Source organism: Haliotis cracherodii, unplaced genomic scaffold (genome assembly GCF_022045235.1).
Source record: "Haliotis cracherodii isolate W230 unplaced genomic scaffold, xgHalCrac1.p SCAF_1, whole genome shotgun sequence".
In the NCBI taxonomy this organism is placed as follows: Eukaryota; Metazoa; Mollusca; class Gastropoda; order Lepetellida; family Haliotidae; genus Haliotis; species Haliotis cracherodii.
The window spans coordinates 15,465,300-15,482,088 of record NW_027266264.1 but is presented as its reverse complement, the minus strand read 5'-3'; the positions used below and the strand labels follow the sequence as shown (position 1 = coordinate 15,482,088).

At 40.9% G+C, this 16,789-nt stretch overlaps 1 protein-coding gene across 1 annotated transcript in view; it reads left to right on the top strand.

Moving 5' to 3' along the window:
• The window catches only part of LOC139473502 (cylicin-1-like), a 90,784-nt gene that overhangs the window by 37,825 nt on the left and 36,170 nt on the right, over nucleotides 1-16,789 (top strand). Inside the window, exon 2 of the mRNA XM_071256125.1 lies at nucleotides 652-933. Within this exon, the coding sequence (XP_071112226.1) occupies nucleotides 652-933 (282 nt within the window). The remainder of the gene's footprint in view (nucleotides 1-651; nucleotides 934-16,789) is intronic.

Below are 16,789 nucleotides of genomic sequence, written 5' to 3'. Positions count from 1 at the left end.
AGATACATTCTCGGCACTGTTAAATAAATTGGTCTTAAGAATACTCTCGACTTTTGAAACTGGCCATGAAGTTGACCAAATTGGCACCACAAGCATCGATCTACACAATTGGGATACGATAACATGCAGTCGACAAGGCATAGAGTATGACCACGCGAGCCATTTAGTGGCCTCTTACGACAAGCATGCATTTATGTTGTTGGTGGGCCCACGGGTAGCGTTTGTTTTAAATTTGGAAGACTCAATATGATTATGTTCTATTTAATTTCTCACTTGACACTTGAAACAGTTCGAGAATAACCGAAGCCCCTCAGGGCCTTACAGTCTATATGTTCCGAGCTCTGTGCTTGTTAGTCGCCTAACGCGGAACTCGTATGACAACGGCCTGTAAATAATCGAGTCTGAACCCTTATAATCCAGCGATTGATGTTCACATAAAACATTATGTGACGTCACGAACAATGGACGACGCCATCTTTCGTAATGTGCAACAATGCGTTAATATGACGTCACGTTACAGTGAACCTCTTCGAAAACAATAGATCAACTGGCATAAACTCGCCATTCATGAAACACACATTACTATAAGTGAGAATATATTTCTGAAAATAATTCTTGCCAATATGGGTAATATGTTGTTTTTCTCGCCAGCCCCGGAGTTTCTAAAGAGGTTGAGGGGCGAGGAGACGGTGAACGAGGGGACGACGGTGCAGTTGGAGACAAAGTTGACGGGATTCCCACGGCCGGTGCTCAGGTGGTACAAGGACGATCAGGAGGTTCTAGAGCACCCCCGCATCCACATCGAGTCCAACGGTGACGGCGTGTACGTCTTTACCGTCGAGAACGTCAACAAGGGTGACGAGGCTGCGTACAAATGTCGTGCTGAGAATGAAGAAGGCTCTACGACTTCCACTTTCTACCTTCATGTTAAAGGTAAGTCTCACCCATTTATGTATGTGTGCCCCTCATGGTTTATTCTCCCTGCGGTGGTTTATTGTAAGTTATAGCTAAAATGGATAAAATTATAATTAAACCGCCCGCATGTTATTAGAAATCAGCGGGCCACAGCAACTTGATAATGCCCTCATATTGCTTGACGACGGACCATTATCACGCCCGTTGTTAGGTGACGTCATAGTGTAGGGATAGGTGACGTCACATTCAATAGTGACATCATCTGGTTTGTTCTATGACGATTCCATATTTGTAAAAGTGGGTCAGTGACATTCGTGTTGATTGCAGTAAATGTTTCAAAGCCGATACTGGTGTTTCTATTTATTTGTTAACAATTTCCATCCATTTTAGCTATAATAACGATAACGCTCTTTTTTGGGGCATTATCACTTACAGAAAAATAGCGTTACCCTTATAATAAACAACGACCACGAGTCATTTATTTCTTATATGAAATGTCAACATTTTGTACAGCCGTGTTCAGGATGTCAACAAACTGTACAGGCTTTTGAAACATTTACCCGTGTTTAAATTATGATGACCCCCTGAATACAATACAATACAAGGCATCGTAGCTCACTGACCATAGCATAAGCCAATCCAGGATTCGAAAGTTCTCATGAGTTGCACAATGTGGTAATCGTCTCCGAGCTGCCAGATCTCGGTCAGCACTGAGGTGGTAGTGAACGGTGATATGATTGTAATAAACTTCAGAGCGTCGGCATCCTTCAAATAATTCTTGAAAGTAGAATCAGCCTCGCTGAGTTTCATCTGAACCTATCTTTCCTGAACGCTATCGTGTAGTACTTCGTTGTAACCACGAAGACGAAATCCGAAACAGACATGCTTCACATCGATCATGACCCACACTAAGCAAGGATGAGCGATAGCCATTTAGATGTTGACATGTAATAATCTAAATAGTGCTCAGTGTTTTCAAAATCCCCCCAAAGTCCGGTCAATCTGTATGCCAACATCCATCCTCTCTTCTGATGCACGCAACGGGGGATTTCCTCTTAGCCCAGTGCAAGAAGTTGTTGAGGCCAGCATCTCTAATGCTGTCAATTCCCACTCATTACTCTCGGAGATGGCACGCCGACCGTCCATGATGAAAGACCATGCGTTGGCCAGATTCAGTTCCACCTCGAGTACATAAAGTCACTATTCATCTTCTACTAATATTAACCCTTCTGAGATCAAATTCGTGCGGCTTGTGTCCATTTACAGGAATACGTAGCTTTAAAACGTGTTAATATAAACTCTTGACCCATGTATCCTTCGAGACCTTAAACAGCTAAGACGTATTAAATTAGACGTTGACGCCAGAGAATAACTAGTCGATTATGTGCCGAAACAGATGCCATGGGAACTAAAAGGCAAAATGGCGGGGATAGTTATATGAAAGGATTACTGAAACACCGTGATGAGACCGGTTGAAAAAGGTAGGCAATAAGACGGTCTCTCCGGTTTCAAGTTTCAAGAGGTTTCCGCGGCATGAGTCGAAAATGGCCACACTCTTCCAAGTCGGTAAATGTCCTCTACTCATCAAATCTCGTGATGAGCCATTGTCACGCGAGAATAACGTTTATCAGCATTACGTATTTTCTTTCTCTTTTTCCAAAGAGCTCATTTAGTACTACCTGAAACATAATGAATAGACATTATCTTCAGCGGAAATTTATACCATCTGTATATTTAATTATATTTTAATTTTTTAATGTCCTTTGAAGTCAAATTAAAAAATGTATTCTATACCCAATGAGTATGGATCGGAAAGGGTTCTGTCCTTGTTTAAACGTGAGCTGCACTCACCAATGCCATTAAAACATGCGACGTTTCTGTGATTTTTTTGTAGTTTAAAAGTGTCCCCTTGGCTAAGTGAACAACTCAAACCCGAGGAACTGTTCTCTGAATGGATGTGGAATCTCATTGATATTTGTTATCGTTTCTCTAAATTTCACTCAGTAATTCCCGGGATAGTTGATTAATTAGTATTGGCCGTCTCCCTGGCCTTGTCGACACACTGCAGAGGTTCGCCAATCATAGGGGCAACAAAGATGCTCAATCGCCTGATCTTATTAACTAGAACCAATGACATTAGGATCATTTCATTACGTCTGGGTCAACTGTGGAAAATGATGGACTGGAGTATTATACAGTGGTCACAATGCAACCTTGTTAAACAGAGCATGTTCGTGCTACAGACCATGCAGAATACCCAGAACACACAAATACCGAGTGAAGTCCACATTTTGTGAAACTTGGTTTTCGGTGGAGCAGTAACTTTTCTTCACGACAACCGTATTTCGTTCGACACGACCAAAGCCGCTCGACAGCAATTATGAGGGTTGATTAATAACGTCAGAACCCCACCTAGAAGGAAGTGCGTGACAGTGAATCATTTTCTAAGGGACATTACATGTGTCATAGAGGCACATCCTCAAAAACGGTAATTAATTGAACAGATTGTTTCCCTGTGACCACGCCGGTGGTCTGTGATGATCAAACTTGAGATCACGAGTTTGAAAAATCACACAAAAACGTTAAAGGTAACACTTTCTCAAACTGTATGCTTTAAGCATCACAATTGGTACGTGATGTCTCTAGGATTATTCCTCATTGTCGATGCTCACGGTGTCAATCACTGGATTGTCTGGCCCAGACTCGATTATTCACAGACTGCCGTCATAAAGCTGCAGTTTTGCTGAGTGCGGCGTTAAAGAGCAAACCAAAAAAATCCTCCTTTGCAATGGTTTTGATTAAAATTATTACTTGCTATTACTACTGCGTCCTTACTTGTACAATCAGGAGGTTTTGAAGATGCTGCATGCTCTACAGATTTAGGTTAAGATCAATGTCAGGATCACAGCAAGGTAGTGGTAATTATTACATAAATATTGATGTGTTGCCTGGTGTTGTTATGTGATAGTTATGTAATTACACCAGATGATGGCATACCAGGTTCGGTGTGTTGTAAGAGTCCCACACGTAGTTGTTGTGGAGTCAGATTTCACCTCAAAATGAAGATGTTCACATAACTTCCTTATAAAGTAATTTACCCATAAAGGTTCGGGGTAGAATTGGTCTTCAGCTACCCATGCTTGTCAAAAGAGGCGACTAACTGGATCGGTTGGTCAGGCTCGCTGACTTGGTTGATGCATGTCATCGTATCCCAATTGCGTGGATCGATGCCCATCATGTCAATCACTGGATTGTCTGGTCCATACTCGATTATTTACAGACCGCTACGCGGATTCATACAGTTTACACATTGGTTTTTCGATTCATACCTCAATGAACCGAAGAAAAATACACAGTCAATCCTTAAATAAAGTAATTATAATGCTTGAGGCTTATTCCGGGAAGACAGAAAGTACATACGATAGAACCCATGCAATCTATCTATAGAGCCTTCCTGTTTTAAAACCGTACAGCTTAGCTCTATGTTTTCCCAGACTAGAAATAACGTAATAAGATCGGAAAGTTATTTCGGTCCCTTATTAGGCTAGCCGGAGGCATTTCGCGTTTTTGTTTTGGCTGATGTTTTAATTTGACAATAGTTAAGCTGTCATGCCATGAGTAATATGAACGAATCGGGTGGTTTTTTAGTAGTATACGGTATGACATGATTTTGGGATTTTTATGAAATGATGGCGAAGCCACCGTTTCTGCTTTTATGTGTGAGTGAGTGAGTATGGTTTTACGCCGCTTTTAGCCATATGCCAGGAATATCACGGCGGGGGACAGCAGACATGGCCTCACACATTGTACCCATGTCGGGTCTGCTCTTGTGAGTACTTGCATGTACACTCATATAATTTCTTTAATTTGCATGTTTCAACCAATTTTCAACCCACATTCAATCCATATGTTCAACACGAACGTTGTGACACACTGCTACGACTTCAAGGTCGTTCGTATCGCCGAATCTAAATATAATGGATCTTGTTTGGGTCGTAATTTCGTCAACATGTGTCTCGAACCTGTGAGAATGACTTATTAGCGGACGTCTGACCGCTTAGGGCGGAGGGTTGGTCATCTGTCACACATTTCTCTGACCCCCGTGTCGTCTATCTACTTCATAATTATGACGTTTATACAGAGAACTCCTGATTACGCCGCGGGTTATATGTCATGCTAATTGAGCTCCGATATCCGCACAGCGACAAAGTGATTCCTGTACAGACCTTGAATACGCTATCGCTATTAGTGGACTGTAGGGACATCTTGAATTAGCTTCATGACAACGCGAGGGTTGTACACAGCTAGCTGTTTACTTAAATGTATCTTGGAGTAATTGTACTTTAAATACAGTCTTAGGCCAAAAGTAAGGTATTCTCATGTTTTTTATCTTTTGTTTTGCCTAAATTTACCTGACGACATGGCCTTTATTCCTTATTCTGTCCTGTATTAAAATACCATTTTAGCAGCGATTCATAAAAATTCGGTAGAGTATTGTCTAAACTGCATTTAACAACAAATGTTATATTTGGGATCTCACTTTCTAAGTAAAGTACAGGTGCAGACTCTCGTACTTTTTGGGGTTAAGGGACTCGAACCCACACTGCCAGCGAGAGCCACCTAATCCCCAGCACACAAACTCAGCGATCTAACCCACTCAGCCACCGAGGCTTCCACATAAATGAAAGTCCGACAACTGGTAGTCTAGATCACGTACTTTGTGTACCCCTCTCTCTGTTATCCCAAATATAACACTTGTCCTGGACGGGACTCAACTCAAAAATGGACGAGAATCTGCACTTTTCTAAGAGAGTGTTATCACAAACATAACATTTGTTACATTTGACCACTTTCTAAATGGCATTGCGTATTCATGCATTTGACAAGTCCAAAAGGCACGCACGCACACAGAGGCATTGTGCTATGTATTGATAGTTTATATTTCCTTTGGGGGAAAGCGGGTTAGAGTTAAAAAATCCGCAAACTCTTTCCCAGCGCATGACACCTTCGTTACACACTGCCACCAGTGTGGGCGCGGCCATTACAAGAACCTTGAAATTTGCCCTCTAACCCCATGTGTAGTAACGTTTATACTTTTGTTTAAGTCTTTGGGAATGCCATCATATTTCAATTTGAAAGGTTTACGACTGACCATGTTTTCCAGATGAATTTACTTGTTTAAATAATCAAATTGGTTCGAGATTGCAGCAGAGACTATATAATAGATTTATATGGTCTCTGATTGCAGACTAACGGAAAATCAATCAACTTCTCCCTTACGTTCTTACTATATCAATTAAAGATGATACTTTTAATGAAATTGAATTCAAATTGACAAACAAAGAAAGTAATTAATCAGCGGTAAGTGTATTCGGCGTCATGACAGTCGTCACTTGTTTGTAAACATAACGGTCATTCAGTTGCGAGTTCAACTCCAAGCATGGTTGGGGTCACCTATCAATCCGGGAAATAAAGAAGTCCAACGCGAAAATGAAACGGACGGGGACCAGAAAATACTATTTAAAGTGACATAGGGCCTTCTGTATTAATAGTCCGTTCGTCTAAGGCACAGCAGGATTAGCTGAATGTCAAATCTAATCCTCAATTCGCCCCGTTAAGACCCTTGTATTGTAAACAACATGCCTGTATTATTTTTTTCTCTTCTTCATCTGGCACGCCATGATATAACTGAAATATAGTTCACAACGGCCAAGTCATTCACTCACTCACTCACTCAATGTCGTTCCGTCATAGATATAAAAGGCTATTGAGATCATAAAATGTCCTTAAGCCTCCATCTCGTATTTTAAAGAAAGTTTTTCGTCAGTTTAGAAATAAATCTTCTTTGGGAATGCTAGGTGTAAAGAGACCATCCGTCACTACCGGATGGAGGTTTGAAAAACTTATTTCCCGTGCCGACAGGGTGGCCTTCGATCATACAGATGATAATGTTATTGGGATCCGGATACTGATAACGCTAATCCCATCTCCGGTACGGCGTCTGCATCATCTACATCATGCTGTAATCGGCAGTCACCGCTAGGCGGCTGCCGGAGTAGGCTTAATAAGATTCTCCGGGAGAACCTATTCGATTACACTTTGTTGGTAAGTGCGTTATATTTATGTGTATATATATTAGATGTACTCCCATTAAGAGGATTATTGACATGCGGTAAGGTAATGGGGTTTTTTAACAAGTGACACTGGGATTCCGTCTTTGCCATTTAAATGGCATGATGACGTCAACATAGGACGTCAGTGATGGGTTTTCCGGTTATTTTATTGTTGACAGAATTATCTGATTTAATTTATTAGAAATCTTTGCGAATTAGTGATAAACAAAATAGTTGCAGGATACACATTTAAATATTGCTGTACCTACCGCCAGTATCATGCAATTAATTCAACGTGATCTCAACAGTCCAAATAATATTGCTGGATATACATGAGTATATAGGCTCTCACGAGGTCGTCCCACTCACCCAACCCCTTTTGTTGTAAATCTACATAATGAGTTTTAAATGTCATTTTTGGTCCCTTGTTATTTTTCACATCACAGGGTTATTCATTTTACATATTTCACAGACATTGCTCATTCATATATACATGTATATATCATTTAGTTCTTTATTTTCACATGCCGCACTATAACTGGAATGCTGTTAAAAGCGATGTTAAACCCAACTCACTCACTCACTCACTTATTTTCAAATATTTTATATCACATTGGCATAGTACAGTAGCTCTTCTTGTCTTGACACTGAACTTATTCTGTATCCCCATGTACACCAAGTACTGGTAAGTCATTGGGGTTGATGCGAATGTATAGATGTGTGTTTGTCACATTGCAGTGCTAGGAATGTTTAAAGCTTCAGAAATTACCACTGTTTATTCTCTCATACAACTTAAAACGCCTTATAACCACTCTCGACTATCCGCCGAAACTGATTCCATCGGGCGAGACAGTGGTGAACATTTTATGAATGGATCACTGAAAACCATTGATGACACCAGGTGTTCACGTGAGGTTAAACATGTCCCGTCTTACCGATAGCACCCGCTCCGAAAGAATTGTATTAAAAAAGTACGTGTTTGTTTGTTGCTTGACGCCGACCCTTTATATTAATCATGAACCAACTTATTAATAGTAATTATTTGCATGTGAAATGTGATCATGAAGATATAATCAATAACCACAGTGACATATTAATCTTTTCATCACATGCTACCTTTAACACAGGAACATAGCTACAAACAGCCAATACGCTATCATTGTTTGTCATGTTTACACTTGGTAATTAATTGATGATCAACGTTGCCCAGTAAAGCTGTGCGTTAGTAATAAGCCTGGCGGTCCCCACCCGTGCATTATATCTCGAGGGTTTAGGCTCGGATAATTCACTTTGAAGACTGGCAACTTTGAACTTCAATTGTGGCACTTTTAACTTTCTCTTCTCATCGATTTCAAGCTCTGGTAGTTTTCCCGCAGGCTTTCAAACTTACAGGCTTGACGTGGTCAGAGATGGTGCTGTTTATCTAGACTTTTGAACGTGTTTTTGAATATTTGTAACACGGTCAACGTCGAATATCGTCTTCGTTTACGTTGATTAGGGAGTCCAACCGATTTTTGCCATTCTGGCGCCAGATTAGTCGACCTCTCGTTAAGACGTATCGTTGAGTATCAAGGGTTGCATTTGATTGTGGAAGTTGCCTGTGTTTTAGCGGATCTGTGCGTGACTTTCATCAAATAAAGAAAAAGAATGGATGTCTTTGGCGTAGTCCGCTACAGCCTTGATCACGGAACACGGGTGAGGTTACGAGCACTTGACCTTTTGCGCAATGAATTTGAAAGGTTGCTAATGGATTGGATGAACACGTGATGTAGGCTGTAATATTACGGTCAAGGACGGGATTAATAAATGAATGGATGGGTGTGATGGTGAATAGCTGAATGATTGATGGATCAGTGAATTAATTGATAGATTTATAGATCGTAAAATGAGAATGATAGATAATGATTGGGCGGATGGGTAGTGTGGGTTTGTTAGATTGTATGGAGGGATAGGTGGATGGTTATTTGACGAAGGGATGGTTTAGGTGATTGCAAGTGAGGCGATGTGAAATGAGGTTAAACGTAGCTCCAAGATTATTGCATGCGTGTGCGGCACCATGCCGCAGTTTAACATGAATATCCCACTCAGACACAATATACTAACTCCGAGCCGACCAGTTCTTGTTTTAGCCCCTTAATGCCGAGCGCCAGACAGGGTAACAACAAGTACCATCTTTTAACGTCTTTTGGCATAGCGCTGCCGAGGATCAAACCCCGGACCTTCCGCTCTCCGGGCGGATAGGTGATTTGAAATTACGGATTCGACCGACAGGTGGTTGGTGGGTGTTTGCGTGGCGGATGGTTGAGTCCGATGGAAGGATGGGTGAATATTGGAGGGTTACATGGTTACATGGATGGATGGATGGATGGATGGATGGATGGATGGATAATGATTTGGCGAATGGGTGATTGGTGGTTTATTTGGTGACGGGTAGTACAGTCGGATGTTCGATGCAATGGATGAATATGATTCCACTGGTGGATTTAAATACATGTTTGGTTGTATTGATAGGCGACTAATTGAATAGGAAGGTGGGTGGTGTTATGTGTGGATGGATTTATTAATACGGCGTGATGACTGCATGAAAATATATTGCAATCGGTAGGTGATGGGGGCTCGCAAGGGAATACTATATGTACATAGAAGGCTACTTGAAGGGATAGAAACAAACATCAATACGTGTAGATACATTCAGTACTGACATGTATGAAACAGTTTTGGACAAATACCACATTTAAAATAATCCTGGTTGGAAGACTGGACACTTCGAACATTTTCAAAATCGTTTGTCGGTTGAAGTCTATGGCAAGGAACGAATAGACAACATTAAAGTGCAACTTACAGCCTACAAAAGGCTTCCTTGTGATTTGCAACAAATTGAGGACGAAATGACTTTTCTAAATTCGTTCAGACAGTATGTCATTTCTACGTATAAGCAGATTACACCCATTGATTGTAGTTGGTTATTTCCAGTGTTACAGTCTAACCGTACCCCGATGTCTCGTAACTTTGGCTGGGGCTGGTAAACGTGCTGGCGTAGCCCTGATTGAGGATGATATGCGTCCGAGTCCTGTTTGACTGTAATTAAATTTTTCAGCTAATACTCATCACGAATGTCATCGTCAAAGATCATTAATTTTCTGGCTGTGTATCAAAGATCAGTCTCCCCAATGGCGTAACGTTCGACCGTAAACAGATGAAAGACGCTTTGACCAGATTTGCAAAGGGGATTAAAGCGGGCCATTTCAGTAGTGGTGTTTAAAACATATCTGACGGGTTTTTATTATGCCGCAAACCACAGGAGCCAGAGGGAGTATGCATCACACTTGTCCGAGGAATGGTGGGGTAACCCATCTGCTATGTCGTTCGTTTGGTTCCATTGCCAGCATGAGTACAACGTGTAGGAAAAGCTCATGTCCATAGCTGGAATGATGTAACAACGGCGTGATACTCACACACTCAGACTTCCCTGAGAAAGTGCTCACAGAATTCCGTCACCCACATATCTGACCGACTGTATTTTTACGAGCGCTTCCTGTAAGTACTAATTTCGCACTAAAATCCTCTCTTTTGTAAGGGGACCAGTTGCAGTGTTCTCCCGGTTGTACAGCTGCCACGTTTAGCGCCTCATAACCATTTTGGAGGATTTTTCCTAATTCAGCTCAGTTGCATTTATCACGTTTTTGTAGATGGGACATTTTGAAGGACGAACTTCCAGTTTCTTTCTATTCCTATTAGTTGACTACTGATAGTCTTATTATTATTCCACTTTTCATACTTGCGGCGATGCGATGATAAAGAAATGAGAATTCCATTGATAACGCCAGATTCCATTTTCCAAGTTAATGCGCATCGTGCTACATCACAGAATTTCAGCTGCAGGACATGAAGAATTAGTGAGTGAGTATGGTTTTACGCCGCTTTTAGCAATATTCCAGAATTGGGCTTCACACATTGTACCCATGTCGGTAATGGAACTCGGGTCTTCGGCATGACGAGCGAACGCTTTAACAACTTGGCTACCCGACCACCACCATAAAGGATGAAAGGGAAGGAGACAGTTTCAGGTGTTTTAGCGGTTGGTTCCACAGAGAAGATGTAGATTCTTGGAATGTCCAAACGAATTCTGGAACCTCGGAAACGTTTTTGTGTTGAGAGCTAGACTTGGTACAGTAAACTACGGTTACAACGAACTCAAAGGGACTACTAATTTTAGTTCGTTATAACCGTAGTTCATTATAAGCAAATATACAGCATAACTACAGCAAATAGTCGGGACGAAAAGGTACGTTCGTTATATCCGTCAGTTCGTTATAAGCGTGTTCGTTTTAACCGTAGTCTACTGTAGTTGTTGTAGCAACAGTGGAGTAAAGACGGAAATGATGGTTTACTTGACCGAGTTTATGGAATCGTACCCATCAGCGTTGTTCATTCACATCAAACTAGGCACTGTTTATGTTCTGAGTGAAGCATATAAAACGGTAGTCCAGATTAATGTGGTTCTGGTTGTATGTAATAACTGCACCCCCAACAATAACCCCGTCTGAAATTTTCGCTAGCTTAACCGTCGACATAATGACCGTGTCCAAATAGCTACCTTCCTGAACCACAGATTAAGGATTTCTCCTCACTAAACTGTCTGAGGCTACAACAAAAAACTGGCTTGGTTCTCACCACCTTTCATGAAGCAAATTGTTAGATAAGCCGGGGCGGTCGGGTAGCCTTGTGGTTAAAGCGTTCGCTCGTCACACCGAAAACCCGGGTTCGATTCCCGACATGGGTACAATGTGTGAAGCCCATTTATGGTGTCCCCCGCCGTGATATTACTGGCATATTGCTAAAAGCGACGTAAAACAATACTCAGTACGTCAGTTAGATAAACCAATTACCATCCCCCGCAACCAAATAGGGCGGGGAATATAGGTACAGAGTTCGTCCGTCCGTCCGTCCTTCCATGAATGAAAGTGTTCAAGCTTATCTAAGAGATACTTGTCAAGACTGAGTGCAAACATTGGTCCCGTCAATTATTGTTTTACAGAGTTATGGCCCTTGTCCCGTGCTTTTCAACTAAGTGCATACTGCGTGAAATGGGAAATTTTTTTCAGAAACTACTGAAGTTACATGAATGAAAGTTTGTATGCTTGTCTAAGAGATACTTGTCAAGACTGAGTTCGAAAAGATTTAATGTGCCACATGGCGGGGGATGGGGATCACATTTTTACCTTGTTTATTATATTTTTTTAATTTTCTAACAGCTATAACATTTAAATTGGGAAAACAATGATATGAAGACGTTCCTGATTTACAAAATCAAGAAAGACATTGCTTGACGTCAGGACGGGTTACATCCAAAAGTGGATTTTCGGATGAAAAATGAGCTAGAGCCGAATTTGGCATGCGAAAGAAATTTAAGGTCAGGGGAATTTTAGAGTTGGTCGGTGATGAGAAATAAGAAATGTGTGCCACCTAATAGCCTTGTTTTGTACTTGTCTTTTGACCCCCGTATCCGCAACGACAGAGAACATTCACCATATGATAGCATGGCATTGTTCAGAGATGGAAAATACTTCATTGCGGGGTGATTCCATCAGCGTCATTGATTAATAGCGTGCAAGCAGTAAATTGTGCCTGATTGTGAACAGAAGGCAGCTAGTTCCGGACAATGTGTGGCCCCGGTGATTCTCTCCAGCCTTGATATAAGTAGCTATCATGTCATTGTGGGTTTTTTATGAGGATCATTAAGCGGTCCCCAGTTGCAAGTCACGTCACAGTACGTCAGGAACGTTGGTTGGTATTACTGTTCTGACCGTGTCATCACATGTGGTTGTTATTCCGATGTGAATCTGTTAATTATTACCATGTTGGTAATTAACTGTAGTCGCCATCATTTGATGTAACTACACATGCATTAATGTTATTTGTTCTCCACCGTGATATGTTTACAACCGATGTATCCAATGTTCCAAACGTTGCTACGTTCACTATAAAGCAATGCAGTTGCGACTTGTAAAATTACGTACTATTGTATAATGTTCGTAAGAATCCTCACGCTGAATACTCTGTAATGTATTAGATAAATAAAAGCCTTGGAAATACAAAAAAAACGTTAACATCTCAGAGATTCTGTTTGGCTTGTAACTAGGGTCAAGTAGAAGACGAACATCATTACAGTAAACTACGGTTATAACGAACTTAAAGGGACTACAAATTTTAGTTCGTTATAACCGTAATTCGTTATAAGCCTATATACAGCATAACTACAGCAAATAGTCGGGACTAAAAGGTTAGTTCGTTATATCCGTCAGTTCGTTATAAGCGTGTTTGTTATAACCGTAGTTTACTGTATATAATTCTGGTAAATTGTTGCCGCGGTCACCGTCTGTGATGTAAATATAAGCCACATTGTATCTATTTGTAACCTACATTTCATTAGTTTAATACTTTGATGGCTTTAGCTGATGTATCCTCTGTTCCAAACTTAGCAACCTTTACCTATAAAAGCACACTGTACTGTGTGATGCAGGCCCACGACCTCCACTACTTAATGAATAACAGATTATGAAGAAATCGGTTAATAGTCAAAACTTCGGCACCGATATTGCTTATGGTTGTCTTCCGATAATGATAACGTAGACTTATACTCTGAGGTATGGGTCTCCAACGAAAACTTCGTTCAACTGGACCCTAATGATCCAAGTGAAATCGTCATGATAAAATATATAATGTCCAGATTATTGAAACATCGGTGTTTCGAACTTATTAGATTTTGCTGAATACGATCTTGTCAATAGTTGCTGTTATTTAGCCTCCTGTCAAATATCAATAAAGTAATTCAAAATAAAAACCGTGCTTTCCAAATTGGTATTTATGTCTATTTTTCATGACAACAGTCACCTTATTTATGTTTCTGCCAACATCATTTGTAATAATTAGTATGTGTAATAATCTTATAAAATCCGATCATAGTTCACGCTACGGCCAAGTAAAGAGGACATCCCATTAGGGATCACGTCAGAACGACCTTTGATCCGACCAATCAGAGCGTCGCTTCCAGATCATGAAAGTGATTCTCGGAATGTGATTTCTAATCATGTAACTTCGAAAACTTTAACACGGGGTATTCCGAAAGAAAGTTACGGGCTTAACGAATGAATCCTTACCATCTCAACCATCTCTTAGCCATTCCAGAATGTTCTTTTGTTCAGGTTTCAAATTTTGAATCGAGAATGTGTCAAAATATGTTTCGAAGCGTAGTCGCCCATTTGAAATTAGTGCCGTAAAGCACGAGAAAGCTGCCTTTTGGTTGGCTAATATCGACTTCTTGTCAGTCATTCAACTGGTCGGTCAAAGTTCGCGCAAGGTCGGTTTGACGTGACCCGTAATGGGGTGTACTCAGATCTTTGTTTAGCAGTAGCGAGAAAGAAGGTCTCATTTTAATGAGACTGTAAGGGTAAGTGTGTCATGGAAGCGGGTCATTAGTGATATTTGGAGCCAATTGTTCAGCCAGTGCGCCGTTAAGTCACCATCCGTGCCGCCGAGAAGGCTGTATGAGTCATGTGCTCCTTGTTATAGATGGGGTTCAAAGATGTAAAAAACATATTTAAATACATCGAGGCACATGCTCAGACAAACACATGACGAGCATCCTCACCAGTCGACGTCATACCCCATTCTGAAAGGTAAAAGTAACGATCAAATGTATTGATCGATACGTAAATGTTGACAATAGTTGTAGTGATGACTGACCATAAAGGTCCACAACAAATGCGAGACATAATTTGACATTTCGAGTTTTAATTTTGATAAATTAAAAATGTTCTGCATGCCTATTAGGGTCCACGATCAGCCAGATTAAACACATAACACCTTAAATGAGCAAAGAAATAATCAGGGTTTTGTGCTTAAATAAAAGCGCGAAAACCCTTTCCATATTCATGATAAATCTTTGCTAAAAGCAGAGTCGATTGTACGATTCCGACTACATCATGAGCATGTGTTTATGAATAACTCTCAAACAGCGATGATAACAGGTTTTAACGAAAAGGCGAGCTTATCCTGCGCCACCGGTGGCACTCACAAACACATGCAAAGGCAAGTAAAATGTTTACCTGAAAAAGCACGGGAACATATTGTACAAGTCAAAGTAGGGGCTTGCATCAGATATGACAATGCGAAAACTAAGAAAATGGTTAAAGATATTTTATTTCATTAGGTATTTTAGACGAATCTCTTTTTCAAATGTAACATGATGTCCAGACGAGATATAGACTGCATGTATGTGCATATGTACATGAAACGTTACTAAAGATAGAAATCTATGATAACGTTTTCCTGCACGATACAAAACAATACATAGTTTATAACATGGCTACAGTGGCTGGCACGATGGGTGCAATCCACACATCATATATTAACCATCTATGGATTCGTTTCACTGAGAAAGAAAACAATAAGGAGGGGGCATCACACAGGAATCGTATCATAAACTCTCGACAGGGCTATCTTATACGTGTGTGGACATATTGACTTGTTTTGAAATTAGCAAATTGATCCCCAAATAATAACTGTTCACATCACTGTCGCACTTTGAAACACGAGAAATATTGTCAATAGTATATGCAATGTCATTATTGACGTATACTTGCTGTCATGTAATGTAGGAATGAAATGATCAGTAAGGCGGTATATAAGCCAATGGACTGACACTGAATCGATATACAAGTCATAGAAATATCCCCGATGTCAATAAATAAGTCACGAGCGATGCACAAACGATGTAAATAAAGCTTCTGCCGAGTCATTATTTGGCATTCAGGGACAGTAACAAAGGGATTAAACATACATTTACAATCCCCTCCGTTATTATTCGTTGATGCTGTATCATGAAGTGTGTTGTCGATGTAAATCAGTGATTGAATATTGTTTAACGCCGTTGTAGTTTCACTGCGAAAGAATCGTAAAACCATTTATACTCAACAACAAAAGTTCCTGTGACGTTGAATAAGATTTTATGCAAAGTTATGTTTTTACCAAATCTGAATTAATATCGGTTTGCAACAGATAAAAGACTCCAGTGAGTGTTCAAAAGCTTTAATTTGGCATACTGACTTCAGAAAATGCGTGATTTCATATAAAAAAACATGAACATGCCAAAATGTCAATTTACATATCAATAACCTGTGTGTCCAGCTCTGGTTGCGATGCAAGCAACAGATCTTCGTCTCATGGAATGGACCAGGCGTCGCACAAAGTCCTGCGGGATATCTGTCCATATCTGCTGTTCCTGGAGTGTCTGTTGAACACGTGGTCGACGTCGAAGGCGCCGATCCATCTCATCCCACATGTGCTCGATTGGTGAGAGATCAGGGGAGCGAGCCGGCCAGGGGATGACATTCACGTTGTTTTGTTGAAGAGAAACCTGAACAAGTCGGGCGTTGTCATGTTGAAAGGTAATACCTGGGCCATGACGACGCAAAAACGGTAGAACAACAGGGCCGATGATCTCGTCGCGGAAGCGCTGTCCATTGAGCTTTTCCTCTACCACTATCAAACGGGTCCTCTGTCTTACTGTAATCCCACACCATACCATAACGCTGCCGCTCCCGAACCGATCTTCTTCCATGACACAATGATTGACGTAACGTTCACCTCGACGTCGGTACACTCGAATCGGTCCATCGCTGTGGCTGAGGTGAAAACGAGACTCGTCAGTGAATAGAACTTGTCCCCACCAGCGTAGACGCTGTCTGCATAACTGTAAA